This window comes from Rana temporaria, chromosome 9, assembly GCF_905171775.1.
Source record: "Rana temporaria chromosome 9, aRanTem1.1, whole genome shotgun sequence".
NCBI lineage: Eukaryota > Metazoa > Chordata > Amphibia > Anura > Ranidae > Rana > Rana temporaria.
Genome location: NC_053497.1, coordinates 118,128,873 through 118,148,782, shown reverse-complemented (window position 1 = coordinate 118,148,782; position 19,910 = coordinate 118,128,873). Strand labels below are relative to the sequence as shown.

The 19,910-nt window shown below is 43.0% G+C and overlaps 1 protein-coding gene across 2 annotated transcripts in view; it reads right to left on the bottom strand.

The window, feature by feature from the left end:
* Window positions 1-19,910, bottom strand: part of GRIPAP1 (GRIP1 associated protein 1) — a 149,483-nt gene that overhangs the window by 98,509 nt on the left and 31,064 nt on the right. Inside the window, exons 14-18 of one of the 2 annotated variants that reach the window (XM_040324268.1) lie at window positions 14,178-14,255; window positions 13,929-14,021; window positions 9,390-9,524; window positions 4,437-4,532; window positions 916-1,128 (exon numbers count right to left, since the gene is read on the bottom strand). In XM_040324268.1, the coding sequence (XP_040180202.1) occupies window positions 916-1,128; window positions 4,437-4,532; window positions 9,390-9,524; window positions 13,929-14,021; window positions 14,178-14,255 (615 nt within the window). The remainder of the gene's footprint in view (window positions 1-915; window positions 1,129-4,436; window positions 4,533-9,389; window positions 9,525-13,928; window positions 14,022-14,177; window positions 14,256-19,910) is intronic. The other variant, XM_040324269.1, reaches the window with a different exon arrangement.

Here is a 19,910-nt window from a genome sequence, read left to right as displayed (position 1 = left end):
GAGAGGAAGAGTGAACCACAATAATTGTGCTGCTTTTCAATAAAAGGGAAGATCAGCATATATAGGCAGCAAGCAAAAACAACTGTCCCCATGGACACATAAAAATACAATCTATAAATAGAGGTTATGTAAAGTAATCCTTTCAGCTCATTCCTGCAGCCTGTTCTAAAATAATTGCCAACTATTTACTTCTATTTTCTTGCTGACCGAACCAAAATTTAGGGAATTGGTAGCTTTTTTTTTTCCCCATTTAGATTTTCTCTTTTACATTTCTGTAGCTGCGTTTTAATGCTGCACATCATTTTATGGATGGTTCAGTTTTTACCGAAAGATTTATTTTACATCCATTAGTCGCTGGGCACTCTACAAAAAATGATGCACTTTGGGTAGAATTTATGGATAGATGCAAATATAGGATTGAACAGAATTGACCTTACTACCATCTTACAGTGTGTGCTGCAAACCTCTTCCTCTAGTGGACAGCTGTACTGCTTCATCAGCATGAAGCATGCACCCCCAATCAGGCCTAAGATGTATTGCTCGATTGAATAAAAAAAAGATGAAACCTATCATACATATTCAAAAACACGTTGATGTGCTGAGATCACCAGAAAAGAACTACAAACCCAATAATTAGTATGAATCCATAACAGACAATCACAGATGCCTGTATTTCCCCCCACTGACATGGGGTACGCGGAACCCGCTGATCAGCTTGCGCTGTGTAAAATCTCATCGGGAGCGAGCTGTCAGTGGAGCGCACGCGCACTCGCACCCAATACCTGGAAATCAGGATCACAGGGCAGCATGGCCTGTAGCATTAAAACGGCTGTAGGGCGGTTGAGAATAGCCAAAAAAGTGGAAATCTGATATTAAACATTGTAAACTTTGCTGCCTTTACCCCTTCCTACCTACCTTCTCATCTCTCAGTTGTCCCCTCAGGTCCTCCTCTCCACGGTTTTTCTCTTCGTGAAGCTCCCTCAGTTCCTTCTCATATTTAGCTCGAATACTCAGGACCTCCTTCTCGTGCTGGAGCTTAATATTCCCCACCTCTTCCTTGTGCCGGGCCTTCTCCTGCTGCATCTCAATAGCCATTTCATCCAGCATGCCTTTTCTCTTATCAGCGCTCTACAGAAAAATGGAGAATGGTTACGCCAAGATAGAAAGCAGGCCAAGAAAATTATTAAAGAAAAAAAAAGTCAAGGTTTTTATTTCCACTGCAAAATACAGCGAACTAAGATCAGCTTGTCGTAAATGTTATTAAATGTATTTTTTTTTAGCATCTATATAAAGTGCAAGCCCACCCTAACACTAAAATCTCTGCATCTATAGACATCCACGACCGAACACTAACCTATCTAGCCTTGTAAAGAAGAAATCAGTATACAGACATGGCCAAAAGTTTTGAGAATGACACAAATACTAATTTTCACAAAGTCTGCTGCCTCAGTTTTTGAGATGGGAAATTGCATATACTCCAGAATGTTATGAAGAGTGATCAGACGAATTGCAATTAAAAGTTCCTCTTTGCCATGAAAATTAATTAATCCCATAAAAAAAAATTCCACGGCACTTGTGAAGAAGGCTTCAGGGTGCCCAAGAAAGTCCAGCAAGCGCCAGGACCATCTCCTAAAGAGAATTCAGCTGCGGGATCGGAGTGCCACCAGTGCAGGGCTTGCTCAGGAATGGCAGCAGGCAGGTGTGAGCGCATCTGCACACACAGTGAGGAGAAGACTTTTGGAAGATGGCCTGGTGTCAAGAAGGGCAGCAAAGACGCCACTTCTCTCCAAAAAAAACATCAGGGACAGATTGATCTTCTGCAGAAAATATGGTGAATGGACTGCTGAGGACTGGGGCAAAGTCATATTCTCCGATGAAGCCTCTTTACGATTGTTTGGGGCATTAGGAAAAAGGCTTGTCCGGAGAAGAAAAGGTGAGCGCTACCATCAGTCCTGTGTCATGCCAACAGTAAAGCATCCTGTGTGGGGTTGCTTCTCATCCAAGGGAGTGGGCTCACTTACAATTTTGCCCAAAAACACAACCATGAATAAAGAATGGTACCAAAACACTAGGGGACACTAGTTATGGTGACCATGATGACAACGAAAAAAATCCCTCACTTTAGAGGGATATTCTCTCACTTCCTGTTTTGTCTATGGGACAAAGTGAAGGGAAATATCCCATATAGGATACAAATGGCAAAAGTAAACCTTATTGGTGTTATAACCGCGGTTGCCCCCTTTACTCTATCCAAAATGGAAAAAAGGAAAGATTTGCCTTTAGTTGTAAACCGACAATAGATGATGTGAATTTCTGTGTTGCTGGGGGAGTCCCTCCTGCAGAGTTATTGTGTTCACACACAGTGATTATTGCTAGTGGCTATAGTCACTGGCAATAATCACATGCAAAAATACAACATGCGGGTTGAACCCATGAAAAAAAACGAGAGGTTCAAACTCTGCTAAAATAATCACCACATCCCTGATAGACTGAGGGAAAAAGAAAACTCCCCTCACATATGGGACAATTGATGGATTGACTTGTACACTCAGCCTGCCCATAGATGGATCATATCTGGGCTGGTCCCTGCTGAACCTGCCAAGATTTAAACCATCTATGGCCCGGATTTATTTTAATACTGTTTAGCATGGATTGAGGTACTTAACAGATTCCTCTAATTCAGCCTGCAAACTCAACAAAAGAACTCTGGGCCAGATTCACGTAGCCCGGGCGCAGCGTAACGTAACCAATTTAAGTAATACCGCCGCAAATTTTCTGTCAAAGTGCCCGATCCACAAAGCACTTACCTGGAAATTTGCGGCGGTGTATCCTAAATCCGTCCGGCGCAAGGCGGGCCAATTCAAATGGGGCGGGCACCATTTAAACTAGGCGCACTCCCGCGCCGGACGTACTGCGCATGCTCCCGACGCAAATTTCCCGACGTGCTTTGCGTGAAATTACGACGCGCCAACGTTTTGTGAATCGCGATGTGAAAAAAAAAAAAAAATTCAAAAAAATTCAAAAGCAACGCGGGAAAGACCGGTATACTTTTACATGGTGTACTAATTTTACACTTTGTAAAAGGTGCCCTATCTTTGCGACGGCAAACTAACACTTGCGGCGACGTAACGACGGAAAAAGTTTAGTGGATCGCCGTAACTGCTAATTTGCATACCCGAGGCTGGTTTACGACGCAAACTGCCCCCAGCGGCGGCCGCGGTACTGCATCCTAAGATCCGACAGTGTAAGTCCATTACACCCGTCGGATCTTCTGCCTATCTATGCGTAACTGATTCTATGAATCAGTCGCATAGATAGAAACAGGGATACGACGGCGTATCAGCAGATACGCCGTCGTATCCCTTTTGTGAATCTGGCCCTCTGTGTGTGTAGCTAGCCTTACTTTTTTCTTAGTGCAAGGTTATCGGTCTGATAAGACAGCTTGAAATCAATACATTGTCTAGGTCAGTGATGGCGAACCTTGGCACGCCAGATATTTTGAAACAACATTTCCCATGATGCTCAACTACACTGCAGAGTGCAAGAGCATCATGGGAAATGTAGTTCCAAAACATCTGGGGTGTCAAGGTTCACCATCACTGGTCTAGGTGGTTTATCATGCAGCAGATTTTTCTTGGAATGCCTTTTTTTTTCCCCCAAAAAGGGAAACGGCAACAAATAAAATGGTTCACTCAATGAAAATATAGGTTCCCTCCACAGTGTGCACCAATAGGGGTGGGGTGATTACCCTGGAGACCCTGGCACGGTGAGACCCTAACTGAGTCCGTTACATCGAGACTACTCCACACAGTGGATACGATCAATCAGCCCACCTACATATGCAGTGGTTATAAAGGTCTAGATCAGGGGTCTTCAAACTACAGCCCTCCAGGTGTTCAGGAACTACAATTCCCATCATGCCTAGTCATGTCTGAATGTCAGAGTTTTGCAATGCCTCGTGGGATTTGTAGTCCTGCAACAGCTGGAGGGCCATAGTTTGAGGATCCCTGGTCTAGATGAACACGCAACACCTAGATTTTTGACAATCCTAAGAGAGAGATGACACAAATATACTTTCTAAACCAATTCATGTCACGTGCCAAATGTTTATAGGGGCTATTGGCCCCCCATGTGACCACCACGTTTTATGACACCATGTTATTACTGTTACTATTTTTATATGTTTCCAGTAGAAAACATCAAAACTGAGATGAACGTTATATTGTTAACTCATATTTGCTACTGAATTACATATGGAGATCTATGTACAGCTTCATGTTCAATATTTGACCCTTACATGTTTGACACTCTCGGCAGGCTATGTTGGCCTGCAAGGAGGGTACTTTATCTGTATTGCTACTTTTATATTTGTACTGAAAATCTCAATAAAAAACATTGAAACCGAAAATATAGGTTCCCTTTTAGGAACTCCATACCTTTCTAGCTTCATCCAGATCCTGCTGTAGCTGCTGAATTTCCTGTTTCTGCTCCTGCAGCTGCTCCAGGAGACGGCCATGTGCCCGGTTGGCCTCCTGTTGAAAGAGAACATAGATCATTTTTATCGTACAGTCAGTATATTAAAGCCGAGTAGGGTAAACCACCAAACTCTGGTTTAAAAAATATTAGGGCTGTTACCAATTAAAATTTTTGTGTTCGATTAATCAAATACTAAATTTTGATTAATTATAAACGTACATTTTTTGGATCACCACCATATATAGTTCCCACTGTACTATCCACAGACAGACAATCCCCCCCCCCTCCACTGTAATATCCACACCTCCCCCACTGTAATATCCACAGACATCTCCCCCACTGTAATATCCACAGACATCTCCCCCACTGTAATATCCACAGACATCTCCCCCACTGTAATATCCACAGACATCTCCCCCACTGTAATATCCACAGAAATCTCCCCCACTGTAATATCCACAGACATCTCCCCCCCACTGTAATATCCACAGACATCTCCCCCACTGTAATAGCCACAGACATCCCCCCCACTGTAATAGCCACAGACATCTCCCCCACTGTAATATCCACAGACATCTCCCCCACTGTAATATCCACAGACATCTCCCCCACTGTAATATCCACAGACATCTCCCCCACTGTAACATCCACACCTCCCCCACTGTAATATCCACATACATCTCCCCCACTGTAATAGCCACAGACATCTCCCCCACTGTAAGGCTGCATTCACACCTGAGCGTTTTGTCGCCTGAAGCGCGACGCCCCAAAACGCTAGAGGGGAAAAAATACATTATTCTCTATGGAGATGGTTCACATCTCCACTACAAAACGCCTGACGCCGAACGCCTGAAACCCAAACAAGTTCTGGACCCTTTTTTGTCGCTCGAATTTGGGCGTTTGGGCGTTTTACATTGGTGACCCTAGACCTGTAAAAAATCGCGGTAAAAAACGCCGCAAAACGCTACGCTCAGGTGTGAATCCAGCCTCATAGCCACAGACATCTCCCCCACTGTAATATGGTGCACATCTGCCCCACTGTTATCCACAGACATCTCCCCACTGTATAGGAAGATTAGTGCTTGCTTAGTCTTACCAGAGAAGCTGGCCGAACACGAGCAGTTGAGGCCAGGTGATGACGACAGTGCACCGATCTAGGCTCACCTAGGCCACCGCCGAGTGGACCAAGATGGCCACTGCTCTGGGAGCTAGGCCGAAGCTGCAGCCTTTCATTTATTGCTTATCACCCTCTAGTCTAATCCACTTCAACTTGCTGTATTTCTGCCTGTGATCAGCAATGAAGGGATCGCCATCTCATCTCAGGCCAACTGCCTCTAGGTCTCCTTACACCAACACTGTCAGTGAGAAAGTTACCGTATATATCCTAAGCCACATCCACTCATTGAAGTTCTATCGTAATGTAGATCTCTTCTGCTCCATCCATCAGTCTATGTACCTCCAGAGTAAGGGCCCTTTCACACGGGGCGGATCAGTAATGATCCGCCACCGTGTGTCCGTCAGCTAAGCGGGGATCCTCCGTAAAATTCCCGCTGAGCTAGCAGCTGACAGGGCGGTCCCGGCACACTGTGCAGGGACCGCCCTGTCTTTCCTCCGCTCTCCCCTATGGGGGATCGGACGAACACGGACCGTATGTCCGTGTTCATCCGATCCGATCAAATCAACGGAAGAAAAATAGGATTTTCTCCCTTCCGATTTTGCGGATCTTTGAGGAGGCGGACAAATTACAGGTGTCAGCGGATGGTCATCCGCTGACACCCGTAATCACATAGGGACCCATGTATGTCCCGTTTTCATCCGCAACAGACGGATGAAAATGCGGACATACGGTCCGCACGTGTGAAAGGGCCCCAAGGATAGACTCAGGCGTGTTTGCAACGCCACGTGCCCACGTCTGCCATGAAGCGGACACTGTGCAGCGCTAATCACAGGCAGTGAGACATTTCCTGATCTGTGCAGCCGCGGATCGGGAAATGTCCAAGGCTCGGTTCACGATGCGATTCGGAAACCCTGCGATTCCACTGCATAGCATGTCTCCCGGCGACAGTTCACACAGCCCTTTGCGAACTGCTGGAAGTGTCAAATGAAAGTTAATGACACCCCCAAATCAGTTCACATATCGCCGTGCGAACTGCATATTTGAACAGGAATCGAATTGCATGGGTGTGGACAACCATGCGATCCGATTATGCTGCGGACCAAAAAAAGGGTCCTGTGCGACTTTGGTACAAATGCGATGAAAATTCAGTCAAACTATCTGTATGGCTGAAATTGCATCGCGCAGAGATTGCATGCGATTTGCACTGCGCTGATTGGGAAACTATGGGAAATCTCTCACAGACACACAAAAAAAAAAAATCTTTGTTTTTCAGCAGGACGGGGAAGGGTTAGAACTTCTAACAATGTATTGAAGTCTGTGCTTTTCTGTCCGTGTTAGAACCTCCCCCCTAATTTCTTGTCACTGGTGTCACAGGGAAGAGGGGTGAAATAAAAAGTCTCCTGATTGGGAAGGGGGGGGGGTAAGGGCAGTAATTCTAACCCCCCCCCCCCAAAAAAAGAAAACAGTATGACAAGAGATGGTCTTATCACTTCATAGTGCAGTTTTGTATGCTTATTACAAAGATCGCCACAATTACTTGGCTCACATTTTTGTTACACTGGCCATAAAATATCAAACTGATTATTCAATCTACCAATCATTTCCATATTACAAACTAATCAAGCAAATGGCAATCGTGATTTACCAATATTAAGACATGTTTCATACGATTGTGTGAGCTGTAAATGTAGAAATATTTTGGCAATCGATCATATAAGTGTTAGAGATGGATTATTCCTGCATTATTTGTATCAAATTTCAACTTACAAGAAGCACCAAATTGTTAGACAAATCAACCGATTGAAGCACAAGATGACCGCTTTTACTGCAGATTTCGATTGTTTTCAATTGACTTTCGGCATTAAAAATAAATCTATATTGTCTAATCTAATGTATTGAACAGGCATTTACAACATGCTATCAAGTAAACAATCGGGCTCCATGCACACTAGCATTTTTTTTTAAGCTAAAAAAAAATGCTAGATAAAAAAAAAAAAAAAAAACGCTGGTAACAGTTTTTTTGCAGTAGCATTTTAGCAGCATTTAGGAGCATTAGATTTTTATTAGCGTGTTTGCAGTAAAAGAAAACGTTCCAAGAAACCCTACAAAAACTATTTTTTTTCTGCTCCTAGATGCTGAAGCTCAAAAACCGTCAATAGCCTCAAGTAGTGTGTATGCTCATAACGGCTTCTAGGCGCTTAAAAAAACGCTAGTGTGCGTGGAGCGTTAGGGCCATAAACACGATCAGATTTTCTGAAATTGTCCAACGGATGCGTTTTGTCGGATAATCTGACCGTCTTTATTGCTCCATCGGACAATTGTTGACGGAACTTCCGACAACTGTTGGCTGTGCATGCTCTCAAATTGTCCGACAACAAATGTGTTCCGTCGGATTATCCGATCGTGTGTACACAAATCCATCAGACTAAAATCCAAAGTAAAAACACGCACACGCTCCGAACCAATACTAAACATCAACCAGATGGTTGCCCAAAGGGTGGCAGCAAAGAGCTGAAAAAACACGTGGTTTGGTGTATGTTGGCTGAAAACTTTCTGCCGTCTGTATGCAGAACAAGTTCACGGACAACGCCCTTCGGACAAAATTCCACAGATTTGTCCGGTGGAAATCCGATCGTGTGTATGAGTCTTTAGAGTGAACATGGAATGGATAAAACATCAATGTACGGGCAGCATAAGCCTATGTGACTCGTTATATATTACAGCACAAAAAAAAATGCAAACAACAACAAAGCTGTAGTATCTGCAAGTCAGGGATGTATAAAACAACACTAAAGCCTGGTACACATGATCTGATTTTCCGTGGACAAAGTGTAGGACTTTTGTCTGAAGGGCGCCACCCTTTGGGCAACGTCTGCTAATGTTGTGTTATGGTTAGCATTGCTTCTGAGCATGAGTGTTTGTCCGACGGACTTGTGTACACAGGATTGGATAATCCGACAACACACATTTGTTGTCGGAAAATTTTAAAGCATGCTATCCAACAACAATTGTCCGACGGAGGGTACAAACGGTCAGATTTTCCGAAAAAGGCATGTCATCACACATTTACTGTTGGAAAATCCAATCGTGTGTATGAGGCTTTAGAATAATATTAGAATTGCTCGCAGTCTATTAGTGCTTCTGAAAGAAGTCAGACATTCCCATAGACACACTCCTAAACCTTGTGGACATTCTTCCCAGAACAGTAAAAGCTGTTATAGCTGCAAACGGTTGGGCCAACTCAATATTGAACCCTACAGACTAAGACTGGGATGCCATTAAAGTTCATGTGCGTGAAAAGGCAGGCGCTCCAATACTTTTGGTAATATAGTGGATTTCATTGATATTTGATCAAATGTTTGAGCTTTTCAGCAAGTTCCTAGGTGTGCTGGTGAAACGTTTTATCTAATTCCAGAGTGTGGTCTCCCTTTCTATTGATCAGCTGTGTCTTCTGTGTAAAAAAAGTAGCCTTGTCGTTGCTGGAACTGCTTGTAGAAATGGGGCTGCTGTCCTGGGAACACTGAATAAAATGCTGAATATTTTAAAAAGCCTCAGAACGTTTTGCTTTCCATTTATACCCAGGACAGCTGATTGCAGCTGTTTGAGTCTTGCTTCATATTGCTGCTATTTATGGTTCCACACAATAACTGATCTCACATTAGGATGCCGATTGGTTCAATCGCTTACTAGCTTCACAGTGGGACTTGTACTTTCACAGCTGGAAAGCTGAAGGTTATATACAGCCAACACTAGGCAAGATTTAATAATGCAGAATTTGTCCCAAATAACATCCTACCTGCAGCTGTGTTTTCAAATCATCCCTTTGCTGCAGCAGAGCTTCCTTGTCATTTTGCTGCTGCTGGATCTCTGCCGACAGTGCTGCATTCTGATCCCGCACTAAACTCAGCTCCTGAGTCCTTGACGTCTGAATCTGCACACAGAGAAAAGTTTGTAACCAATATTCACAGGAGTTCCTTCTGTATCATTAAAGTGGTTGTAACCTTACAAAACCATTCACTGCCAGTCCCTCTCTTGTATGCCTGCTATAACACACAGTGTAAGTGTTTGCTAAAAACAAAGCCTCTAAATACCTATTTTCAGCTATCTTCAGGCCAGTCACATGACTCCCGGCCGCTCTATTCCTACGATCTACAGGCAGCAGTGGGAGGGGCCAAGATCTCCCTCAGACGTCAGCCTGGGAGGTCACATGACTGTTGTGCTGGCTGCTCAGACTCTCCCTCTGTAGCCCTTAGATGGGGGAGGAGAGCTGCCCGGAGTCACTGTGCAGGGACCGCCCTGTCTTTTCTCCGCTCTCCCCTATGGGGGGATCGGATGAACACAGACCGTCTGTCCGTGTTCACCCGATCCGCCAGACGGATGGAAAAGTAGGTTTTTCCTCTGTCACACTTTGGCGGATCAGAGCGGGTCAGTTGTCACAGAACAATAATTGAAAGGAAATCTTCCAATTGCTGACAACTTACTGGGTGTTTCTCCTTACTGTGGAGAGATTTCTTCTGACTTTCTGTAGTGTTCTCAGGACAAAAAGTGAAGGCAAACTACCAAATGGCAAACAGCCAGCAAAAAAAAAAAATTATATATATATACACACACACACACACACACACACACACACACACACACACACACACACACACACACACACACACACACACACACACACACACAGTGTTCTCCCATTCCTTACTCCATCCTAAAACAAAATCATGCACTTTTAAAGTGGAGGGGGAAATGTTATGTGAATGTCCAGTACTCTTTAATAAATATTAATGAACACGATAAACAGCATAATAGATAACAAAATGAGTATAGAGTAATATGAAGAACACATAAAAAAAAAAAAAAAGAATGATTTATACAGATTTTTAAATGTATAGGTGTGAATAAGAGCTAACAGTAGATTAATAGGACTCCTTTGTATATTGTTTTGTTGTTATACAGCCTTAAAAGAAGAACTCTGGTCCCATTAAAAAGAAGGAAACTGCTTCCATCTGGCAAGCCGCCATAATTTCTCAATATAACAAGTTGATTTTCTACTCATAATGAAAAAGTGGCCAACATGCTCTAGGAGTAGATAAATCTGAACTCCTGACACAGATAAAACACAGAGATTAGTGCAGCTCTGTAATCAATAATATAGACTTAAAGCGGAGCTCCACCCAGCTCTGCTTGTTTGCCTCCTCCCCCCTCCGCTGCTACATTGAGCACCTTATGGGGGTCTATGTGGCAACTCAGATGGAAGTTCGGCCCCCTCCTCCTTCCCCGGCCGCTGGGCCATTCACAAAGCGCAGCGTGCTTGGTGCATGCACAGTAGGGAGCAGGCTGTGAAGTCGCAAGGCTTCACTGCCGGTTTCCCTTTAAAGAAAACGAAGCAGCTCGGGTGAAGACACCACTGGATTTGTGAACAGGTAAGTGTCTAAATATTACAAAAGTACTTTAAATTAGGGTTGTCCCGATACCGATACCAAGCATTTGCCCGAGTACTTGTACTCGGGCAAATGCTCCCCGATGCTTCACCCGATACTTGTACTGTCAGCGGTGATCAGTGCATGGGGAAGTTACAAGTTCCTCTTCTCTCTCTCTGTCTCTCTCTCTCTCCCCCCCCCCCCGCGTGGCTTTCAGCTGCTTTAAAATCAGCAGTGATCGGTGCTTGTAACTCCCCCACACACGATCACCGCTGACTGTCCCGTGTCCTCCTCCATTCCCCCTCCGTTTTGCTGCAGTCTCCCTCCCTTCGTGTCCTCTGCTGTGTTTCTCTCTCTCCCTCCATGTATTCCGCCGTGTATCCGCCGCGTTTCTCTCTCCTTCCTTGCTCCTCCTCCACCCCCTGGAACTGTCAGGATGGAGAGCGGGGTAGGAGCCGGTAAATCCGGCTCTTTACTGCTGTGAGTGGACAGAGTCAGTGATTACCGACTCGGTCTATTCACATAACTGAAACATTGTAAACTGTGATTACAATGTTTCAGTTTATGAATGAGAGTACTTGACGAGTACTTGAAAAAAAGTATCGGTACTTGTACTCGGTCTTAAAAAAGTGGTATCGGGACAACGTTACTTTAATGCTTTCAGAAGGAGCCCCGCATTAAATGTGTTTTTTTTTTTTATGCAAGCAGTGCAAGTACCCAAATTTTACTTGGCATTAGCCCTTGCAGTTCCTGCATAGCAGAGCATAGACTGGGAGAAGGAGAAACAGCACAAATAGCCAATCACTTGTGCTGCAGTGCAGAAGGGCATTCTAATTATAGAGAACACAGAGAAAGGAGCACCTTGGCTTGCCACATCTCCTTTCACGGTCCAGTCACAGGATGCCATCACAGTCACAGGATGCCATCTTGGCTGTATGCCCAGACATCACACTTTGTGTTAAGCAGGAAGAGAACATTTCCTAATGCATCTGAACTTTCTAAAAAGTATATAAATGAGAAGACAGCAGATATAGATGTAAAACTTATGTAGGGATATTTGGTTCACCTCTGTGTATCATCTGAGGCTGTTCACTTCACTGGGTGAATTTAGGGTTTACATCAAGGGTCTCAAACTGGTGGCCCTCCAGCTGTTGTAAAACTACAAGTCCCATCATGCCTCTGCCTGTGGGAGTCATGCTGGTAACTAATTCTTGCAATGCCTCATTGGACTTGTAGTTTTGCAACAGCTGGAGGGCCGCCAGTTTGATACGCCTGGTTTACATCCACTTTGAGGATAGGTGGATTCAATAAGGAGTTACAATTGTCAGTTCTGCATTTGTAAAAAGCAGTTAGAAACCATATACACCGATCATCCATAACATTATGACCACTGACCGATACAAGTGACTAACCTTGATTATCTTGGTACAAAGGGTATCTGAAAGTGGGTGGGGTATATTAGGTAGAAAGTGAATATGTTGTCCCTGAAGTTGACATGTGTTGAAAGCAATAAAATGGGCAAGTGTAAGGATCTGACCGACTTTGTCAAGAGAAAAAAAAAATTGTAATGGTTAGATGACTGGGTCAGAACATCTCCCAAACTGTAACTCTTATGGAATGCTCCCGGATGTTGTCCTGCAGTCATTATGACCTACCAAAAGTGGTCCAAGGAAGGCAAACCATGGGCAGCCATGAATCATTGATGCATGGGGAAAGCAACTACTGGCCCATGTAGTCCGATCAACAGAAGAGCTACTGGACCTCAAATTGCAAAAAAAGTTAATGCTGGTTCCAACACAGTGCATCACAGTTTGTTACATATGGAGCTGCGTTGCCCCAGACTGGTCCATCTACCAATGCTGACCCATGTCCACAGCTAAAAGTGGCTACACAGTGCATGGGAGCATCAGAACAGGACCATCAGAGTGGAGTCCATGCCTCAACATGTTATGATGGAGCATCATGATGTTATGACTGATCGGTGCGTATAAATGATTGATTTTCCAAAAATAGAAGGGTGTCATGATATTTCTAGATATGTGTAGTGTATAAAAATAATTTGTAAGGATAGAAATATGAAAGATGCCATTGCTGGCTTGTTCCAGGTTCCTGACTCACTCAACAAAGATGAAGATGACAGGCCAGGCCTTCGAAACAAGTCAGTAATGACCGTTCCCATATTTCAGACCTCACAGGTGCTTCTAATTAAGTTCTTCTTTAAATTTGACTGTTGTTGATATCATTTATGCCTTAGCCATCTAAAACTGTACCCAAAAGAAATTGTATTACCACAATAAATCTTATGGATGAATATCAGACCAAAATGTAATTTTACATTTTTGTATACTTTTAAAAATGTATACTTTTTAAAGTGGAGTTTCCATCCCAAATTTTGTTTCCATTATTGTGCTCATTAGACCTAAAAAAGTTAAAAAAAAAAAACATTTTTTTTACTCATCTGGAAATGCCTGTTGCTATGCGGTCCCACGAAATCTGCCTTTGAAATCACCTAGGATTCTGACATCATCTCCCTCTAATGCTCCTGGGAAATGTGTGTCATAATTTCCCAGGATGCAGTGCGCTGTCCAATTATCACTCCCCATCCAAGACTTCCAGGAAGTAAGTGCTTGTAGGCTTCACAATGCCCACAAGCAAAATTACAACGCTGTAGTTTTATAAACTATCTTTTTTTAATATCTATGCGGATCGGCAGCGGATTGTAAAATAGTAAGTGACCGGATTATAAAAACGCAGGATGAAAGGACATACATTTAAAAAATGCTAATTGTGGTTGGAACTCCGCTTTAAGGTAAATACAGGATTAGGCCAGAGATGTGTATGTGATTTTGCACACATCTGAGGGGTGTAAGGGCAAAACCAGTGATTGGCATGGTTAATGGATGGCAATGTACCTGTTCCAAGGCTGCTAGGTTGGTACGGAGGGCATCGTTCTCGGACAGAATGTTGTCCACCTGCTCCTGGCTCTCCGCACTCTGCCAAGCTACCTATATGGGATTGGGTGGCAGGCGCACAGAGAAGCAGGGATATTTACAGGTCACATGGCAGGAAGAGAAAAGCCAAAGAAAGCACAGAGTTTAGAAACAAAAGCGAAACAAGACGACAATAAAAACTGCAGCGACTTTAACCAGAAAATGACATACTTGTTCCTGAAGACCTTGCAGGGCACGATCATGGTCTTGCTTTAGGCTCTGGGTCTGTTCTTTTAGCTCAGCACAACTCTGCCAATACAGAATATATAATAAAGATCAAATATGGAAAAAAAAAATGATTAACTGGTCACCAGCATTTATCAAAGCATCTAAAATAAAAACTGTCTGCATCACCCTATAGCACCCAACTATATTCTGGCTGACTCAGTAATTAGGGATCGACCGATTATCAAGGCCGATATTCCAAATTTTTTTTAAATAATCGTTATCAGTCAGAAACGTACCGATATTGGTCAGCCATCCCCCTGTCCTGAGCGGCACTCGCTGTAGTCTCTGCCAATCGGCCTTGCCTCTGCAGTCGGGCCGCGAAAGCTGCTCTTTCAGTGGTGCGTGGGCAGCAGAGAGATGACATTGTCTCTCACTGCCCATCTCGCGTCACCGTTGTTCCACCCCTACAGCAAGGCAATGAAGGCTGCTCTTGACAAAGCTGCAGCCACGGGTGAGCAGAGAGATAGTTACGTCATCTCTCACTGCCCGCATGTGGAAAGTTACCAGTTCAGTTGCTGCTGCCAGAAGTAGTTCAAGTAGTAACAAGCTCCATCTGGGTGGCAGGTGGCATTATGTGTGTAATGGTCACCACCGTTTACGACCTTCCATCCCATCCACGACAGCTCATCTGACACAGACAAATCAGCAGGAATCCCATTTTCCCAGAATCAAGACGAGACACAGCTCTGTACTTGTTCCAAATGTAATGACACTTTAATGGTTTCTTCGCAGCTTTTTATGCAGTTACAATCATGTGACAGTATTCAGGGGGACAATGAGATCTCCACCCCCCTAATCACACACTAAGGCTAATTACTAAACATTCCAGACGTGGCGATGCCCGCCTATAATTATCATGATCTCATCACTGCACATTGCCTTCATTAACAGCATAACAAACAAAACACCATCACACACTGAGTTCCCTAGACAGACGTTCTGTCTCCGACAAGTACATTCCACACATAAACAGTATTTAGCATACATAATTAGAGGTCTGGGAGCAGACCTGGATTAACACCTCTACAGCCTTACACAATGGTTAATGGAATATCTTAGGAGTCTATGCAATTAACACCTTTACACGAGGACAATGAAATGTCTTCAAGGCCCTGACTCAATTAGCATGTCACTAGTCAGGGCTAATCATAGAATGAGTCACTATTGACTGGTTGGGTCACAATTAACCAACATCTTGCAGTATGTCAAAATCCTGCAATATGAACTATTATTAATGTCCCATCTCATGTAATACATGAATTATGATTCACTTGCCACCCCATGCCCAAAGGGCACAGGGTGGACTCAGACCCAAGAGTTATCAGTGACGCTGACACAGGAGTATCCCCCATCCTCACAAAGTCTCTGGGTGTCACGGGTCATCCTGTTACAATGTGCATAAGTTATTATTTTTCAAGCATTTTATTTTTCACAGTTGTTTACTTTCAATGTTTAAAATATTAATAAACATAATCAGTTTACACACTTTTGTGGGAAATAAAAAAGTTTAATAAAAAAAAAAGAAAAAAAAAAAAAAAAAAAAAAAGTTTGCACTGGATTGGTGTAGAAATTGTGTCGATTTTTCAAAGCTTTAATATGTACAGAATATCGCCACCTGTTATCGGCTATCAGCCTAAAAGGTGGCCGATAATCGGTATCGGCCCTGAAAAAACAATATCGGTCTATCCCGAGCAGTAAACACAGTCAGTTCTAATTTTAGACTAATAACAGAGAACACATGGGATATTTAACTCCAGCTTGTGGAGAGTTTTTACAAAAGAAAAAACATCCCCAAAACATTTGTAGTTTATGTTATAGCTTTAACAGTAGAACGCATGCCAGTGCTTCCTCACTTCTTGTTTTGCCAATAGCCGCAACCAATATGTGAATGTCTGCTGCATTTGTACATTTATCTCATACATAATAAATTAGAGATTGTGGTAGGATTAACACACCGATCCGTTGCAAAATGTAAAAGTGGTGTGAACCATATTTTAAACACTGACAGTTTAAAAAAAAAAGGGCGGAAAATCATTTCACAATAAAGACCGAGTTTCAGGCGCTGATAACAAGAAAGCTACCCAATGGTACGATGTATAGCCAGTTGAACCAAGCTGCTGTCTGGTGGCATTGGATCAAGTGCTGAAAAGACAATGGGGCTGACAGAGCTCAGAAGCAAAACTAGGAAATGAGTGGTGGCTACAATAAACCACATACAGGGAGTGCAGAATTATTAGGAAAATTAGTATTTTGACCACATCATCCTCTTTATGCATGTTGTCTTACTCCAAGCTGTATAGGCTCGAAAGCCTACTACCGATTAGGCATATTAGGTAATGTACATCTCTGTAATGAGAAGGTGTGTGGTCTAATGACATCAACACCCTATATCAGGTGTGCATAATTATTAGGCAACTTCCTTTCCTTTGGCAAAATGGGTCAAAAGAAGGACTTGACAGGCTCAGAAAAGTCAAAAATGGTGAGATATCTTGCAGAGGGATGCAGCACTCTTAAAATAGCAAAGCTTCTGAAGCGTGATCATCGAACAATCAAGCGTTTCATTCAAAATAGTCAACAGGGTCGCAAGAAGCGTGTGGAAAAACCAAGGCGCAAAATAACTGCCCATGAACTGAGAAAAGTCAAGCGTGCAGCTGCCAAGATGCCACTTGCCACCAGTTTGGCCATATTTCAGAGCTGCAACATCACTGGAGTGCCCAAAAGCACAAGGTGTGCAATACTCAGAGACATGGCCAAGGTAAGAAAGGCTGAAAGACGACCACCACTGAACAAGACACACAAGCTGCAACGTCAAGACTGGGCCAAGAAATATCTCAAGACTGATTTTTCTAAGGTTTTATGGACTGATGAAATGAGAGTGAGTCTTGATGGGCCAGATGGATGGGCCCGTGGCTGGATTGGTAAAGGGCAGAGAGCTCCAGTCCGACTCAGACGCCAGCAAGGTGGGGGTGGAGTACTGGTTTGGGCTGGTATCATCAAAGATGAGCTTGTGGGGCCTTTTCGGGTTGAGGATGGAGTCAAGCTCAACTCCCAGTCCTACTGCCAGTTTCTGGAAGACACCTTCTTCAAGCAGTGGTACAGGAAGAAGTCTGCATCCTTCTAGAAAAACATGATTTTCATGCAGGACAATGCTCCATCACACGCGTCAAAGTACTCCACAGCGTGACTGGCAAGAAAGGGTATAAAAGATGAAAAACTAATGACATGGCCTCCTTGTTCACCTGATCTGAACCCCATTGAGAACCTGTGGTCCATCATCAAATGTGAGATTTACAAGGAGGGAAAACAGTACACCTCTCTGAACAGTGTCTGGGAGGCTGTGGTTGCTGCTGCACGCAATGTTGATGGTGAACAGATCAAAACACTGACAGAATCCATGGATGGCAGGCTTTTGAGTGTCCTTGCAAAGAAAGGTGGCTATATTGGTCACTGATTTGTTTTTGTTTTGTTTTTGAATGTCAGAAATGTATATTTGTGAATGTTGAGATGTTATATTGGTTTCACTGGTAAAAATAAATAATTGAAATGGGTATATATATTTTTTTTGTTAAGTTGCCCAATAATTATGCACAGTAATAGTCACCTGCACACACAGATACCCCCCTAAAATAGCTAAAACTAAAAACAAACTAAAAACTACTTCCAAAAATATTCAGCTTTGATATTAATGAGTTTTTTGGGTTCATTGAGAACATGGTTGTTGTTCAATAATAAAATTAATCCTCAAAAATACAACTTGCCTAATAATTCTGCACTCCCTGTATACAGTTGTGCTCATACGTTTACATACCCAGAATTTTTGATTTCTTTGCTATTTTTCAGAGAATATGAATGTATGAATGATAACACAAAAACTTTTCTTTCACTCATGGTTGGTGTTTGGCTGAAGCCATTTATTGTCAATCAACTGTGTTTACTTTTTTCATACCGTGGCGATTTTGGCCTGATGACATGCACACAAGTTGAAACAAAGGGGTTTGAATGGCCATTAAAAGGTAACCTTCCTCACCTGTGATCGGTTTGCTTGTAATTAGTGTGTGTGTATAAATGGTCAGTGAGTTTCTGGACTCCTGACAGACCCTTGCATCTTTCATCTAGTGCTGCACTGATGTTTCTGGATTCTGAGTCATAGGGAAAGCAAAAGAATTGTCAAAGGATCTGTGGGAAAAGGTAGTTGAACTGTATAAAACTGGGTGTGTTAGTGCTGCTCCCCTGGTGGCCCATGGTGGGGTGGGGGGTGGGTTGTTTGCCGACCCCTAAAAAAATATCCACCAGCCCACCACTGGTAATGCAGGGGAGTATACAGCAAAAGTCCACTGTCATCAAACAACATTGTGTACTTCTAGGTCCTCAACCAAAATAAATCCAAAACGCTTCTCTACAAAAGGAGAGAAAACCTCTCATTGTCAGTAAGGGTACCTTTAGGAATGACTTAAATCACCATTACCTCTAGGCATCTAAAGTTTTTATTATGCGCCTACAGGAAATGGCATGGGACACCGTGCTTGTCACAGCTCTTGTGTATGACTCTACGGTGTTCACCTGTGTGCTTGCAGTGCCTACTTAACCTATTGAATTGTTCTGCAGGGATAGTCCATATTCAAGCTGGATGACAGCTGAAATAGTGGGTTTAGTGTAGTTCTTGCTGATGATGGTTTCCCCCTCATGTGAAAGAACCAGGTCCAAGAAAACTATTTCACCAGGGTCAATCACATGAGTAAAACGGACAACCCTAAGGGATTCTATTTGCAATGGGTCACAAAAGGAGGAGAACACATCCCAGATAAGAAGAATGTCATTAATGAATTGGCCATAGAACACGATGTGGGGGTGGTTGGCCCAGATGTGCCCCTTCTCCCAGTAACCCTTGGTGAGATTGGTATAGCCTGGTGCAAAATTCGCCCCCATGGTTGGGCCCCTAACTTCTAATAGTAAATATTATTTTTCATATATCATTTTGTTTGTCATCATTGTTTAATTGGTATTGTTTATATATCATATTTTACATATTACATTTTTATTAATATATAGATCCTAGTACAATATATAGCCTTTGGGGATCGTTTGGAGTTTTATACATATGTATATACATATATAGATATCTCATATCTTTTTTGATTTAAAAGTACAGTAAAACCTTCGATTGTGAGCATAATTCGTTCCAGAAACATGCTTGTAATCCAAAACACTTGTATATCAAAGCAAAGTTGTACCTTCATTAAACATAACCATATTGCTCTCTTCTCTTTTATACTTAGTTGTGACATGCCGCTATTCTTATATCAAGACATTGCTTGTATATCAAGTCAAAATTTATTAAAAAATGCTTGTCTTGCAAAACGCTCTCAAACCAAGTTACTTTCAAACCAAGGTTTTACTGTATACAATAGCGGCACCGATGGGTTAATAAGTTGATATAATCGTTTCCAAGTTTGCCCAGTCCCACACCACATTGGGTTAATATACCTCCATTTGCCACTATTTCTGTGACTTGATAAAGTGCATGCACACAAAACCAGTAGTCACAGCAACAGGGACGTTGTTTGTGCTCCACGTTGGCTGTTTTCTATCTTCGACACTTCAGTTCCGTCCAGGACCCCAGTGACGCCCTCCTTCACACCCACTACGGTGCATTCCTCCTGATCATGTGGGTCATGC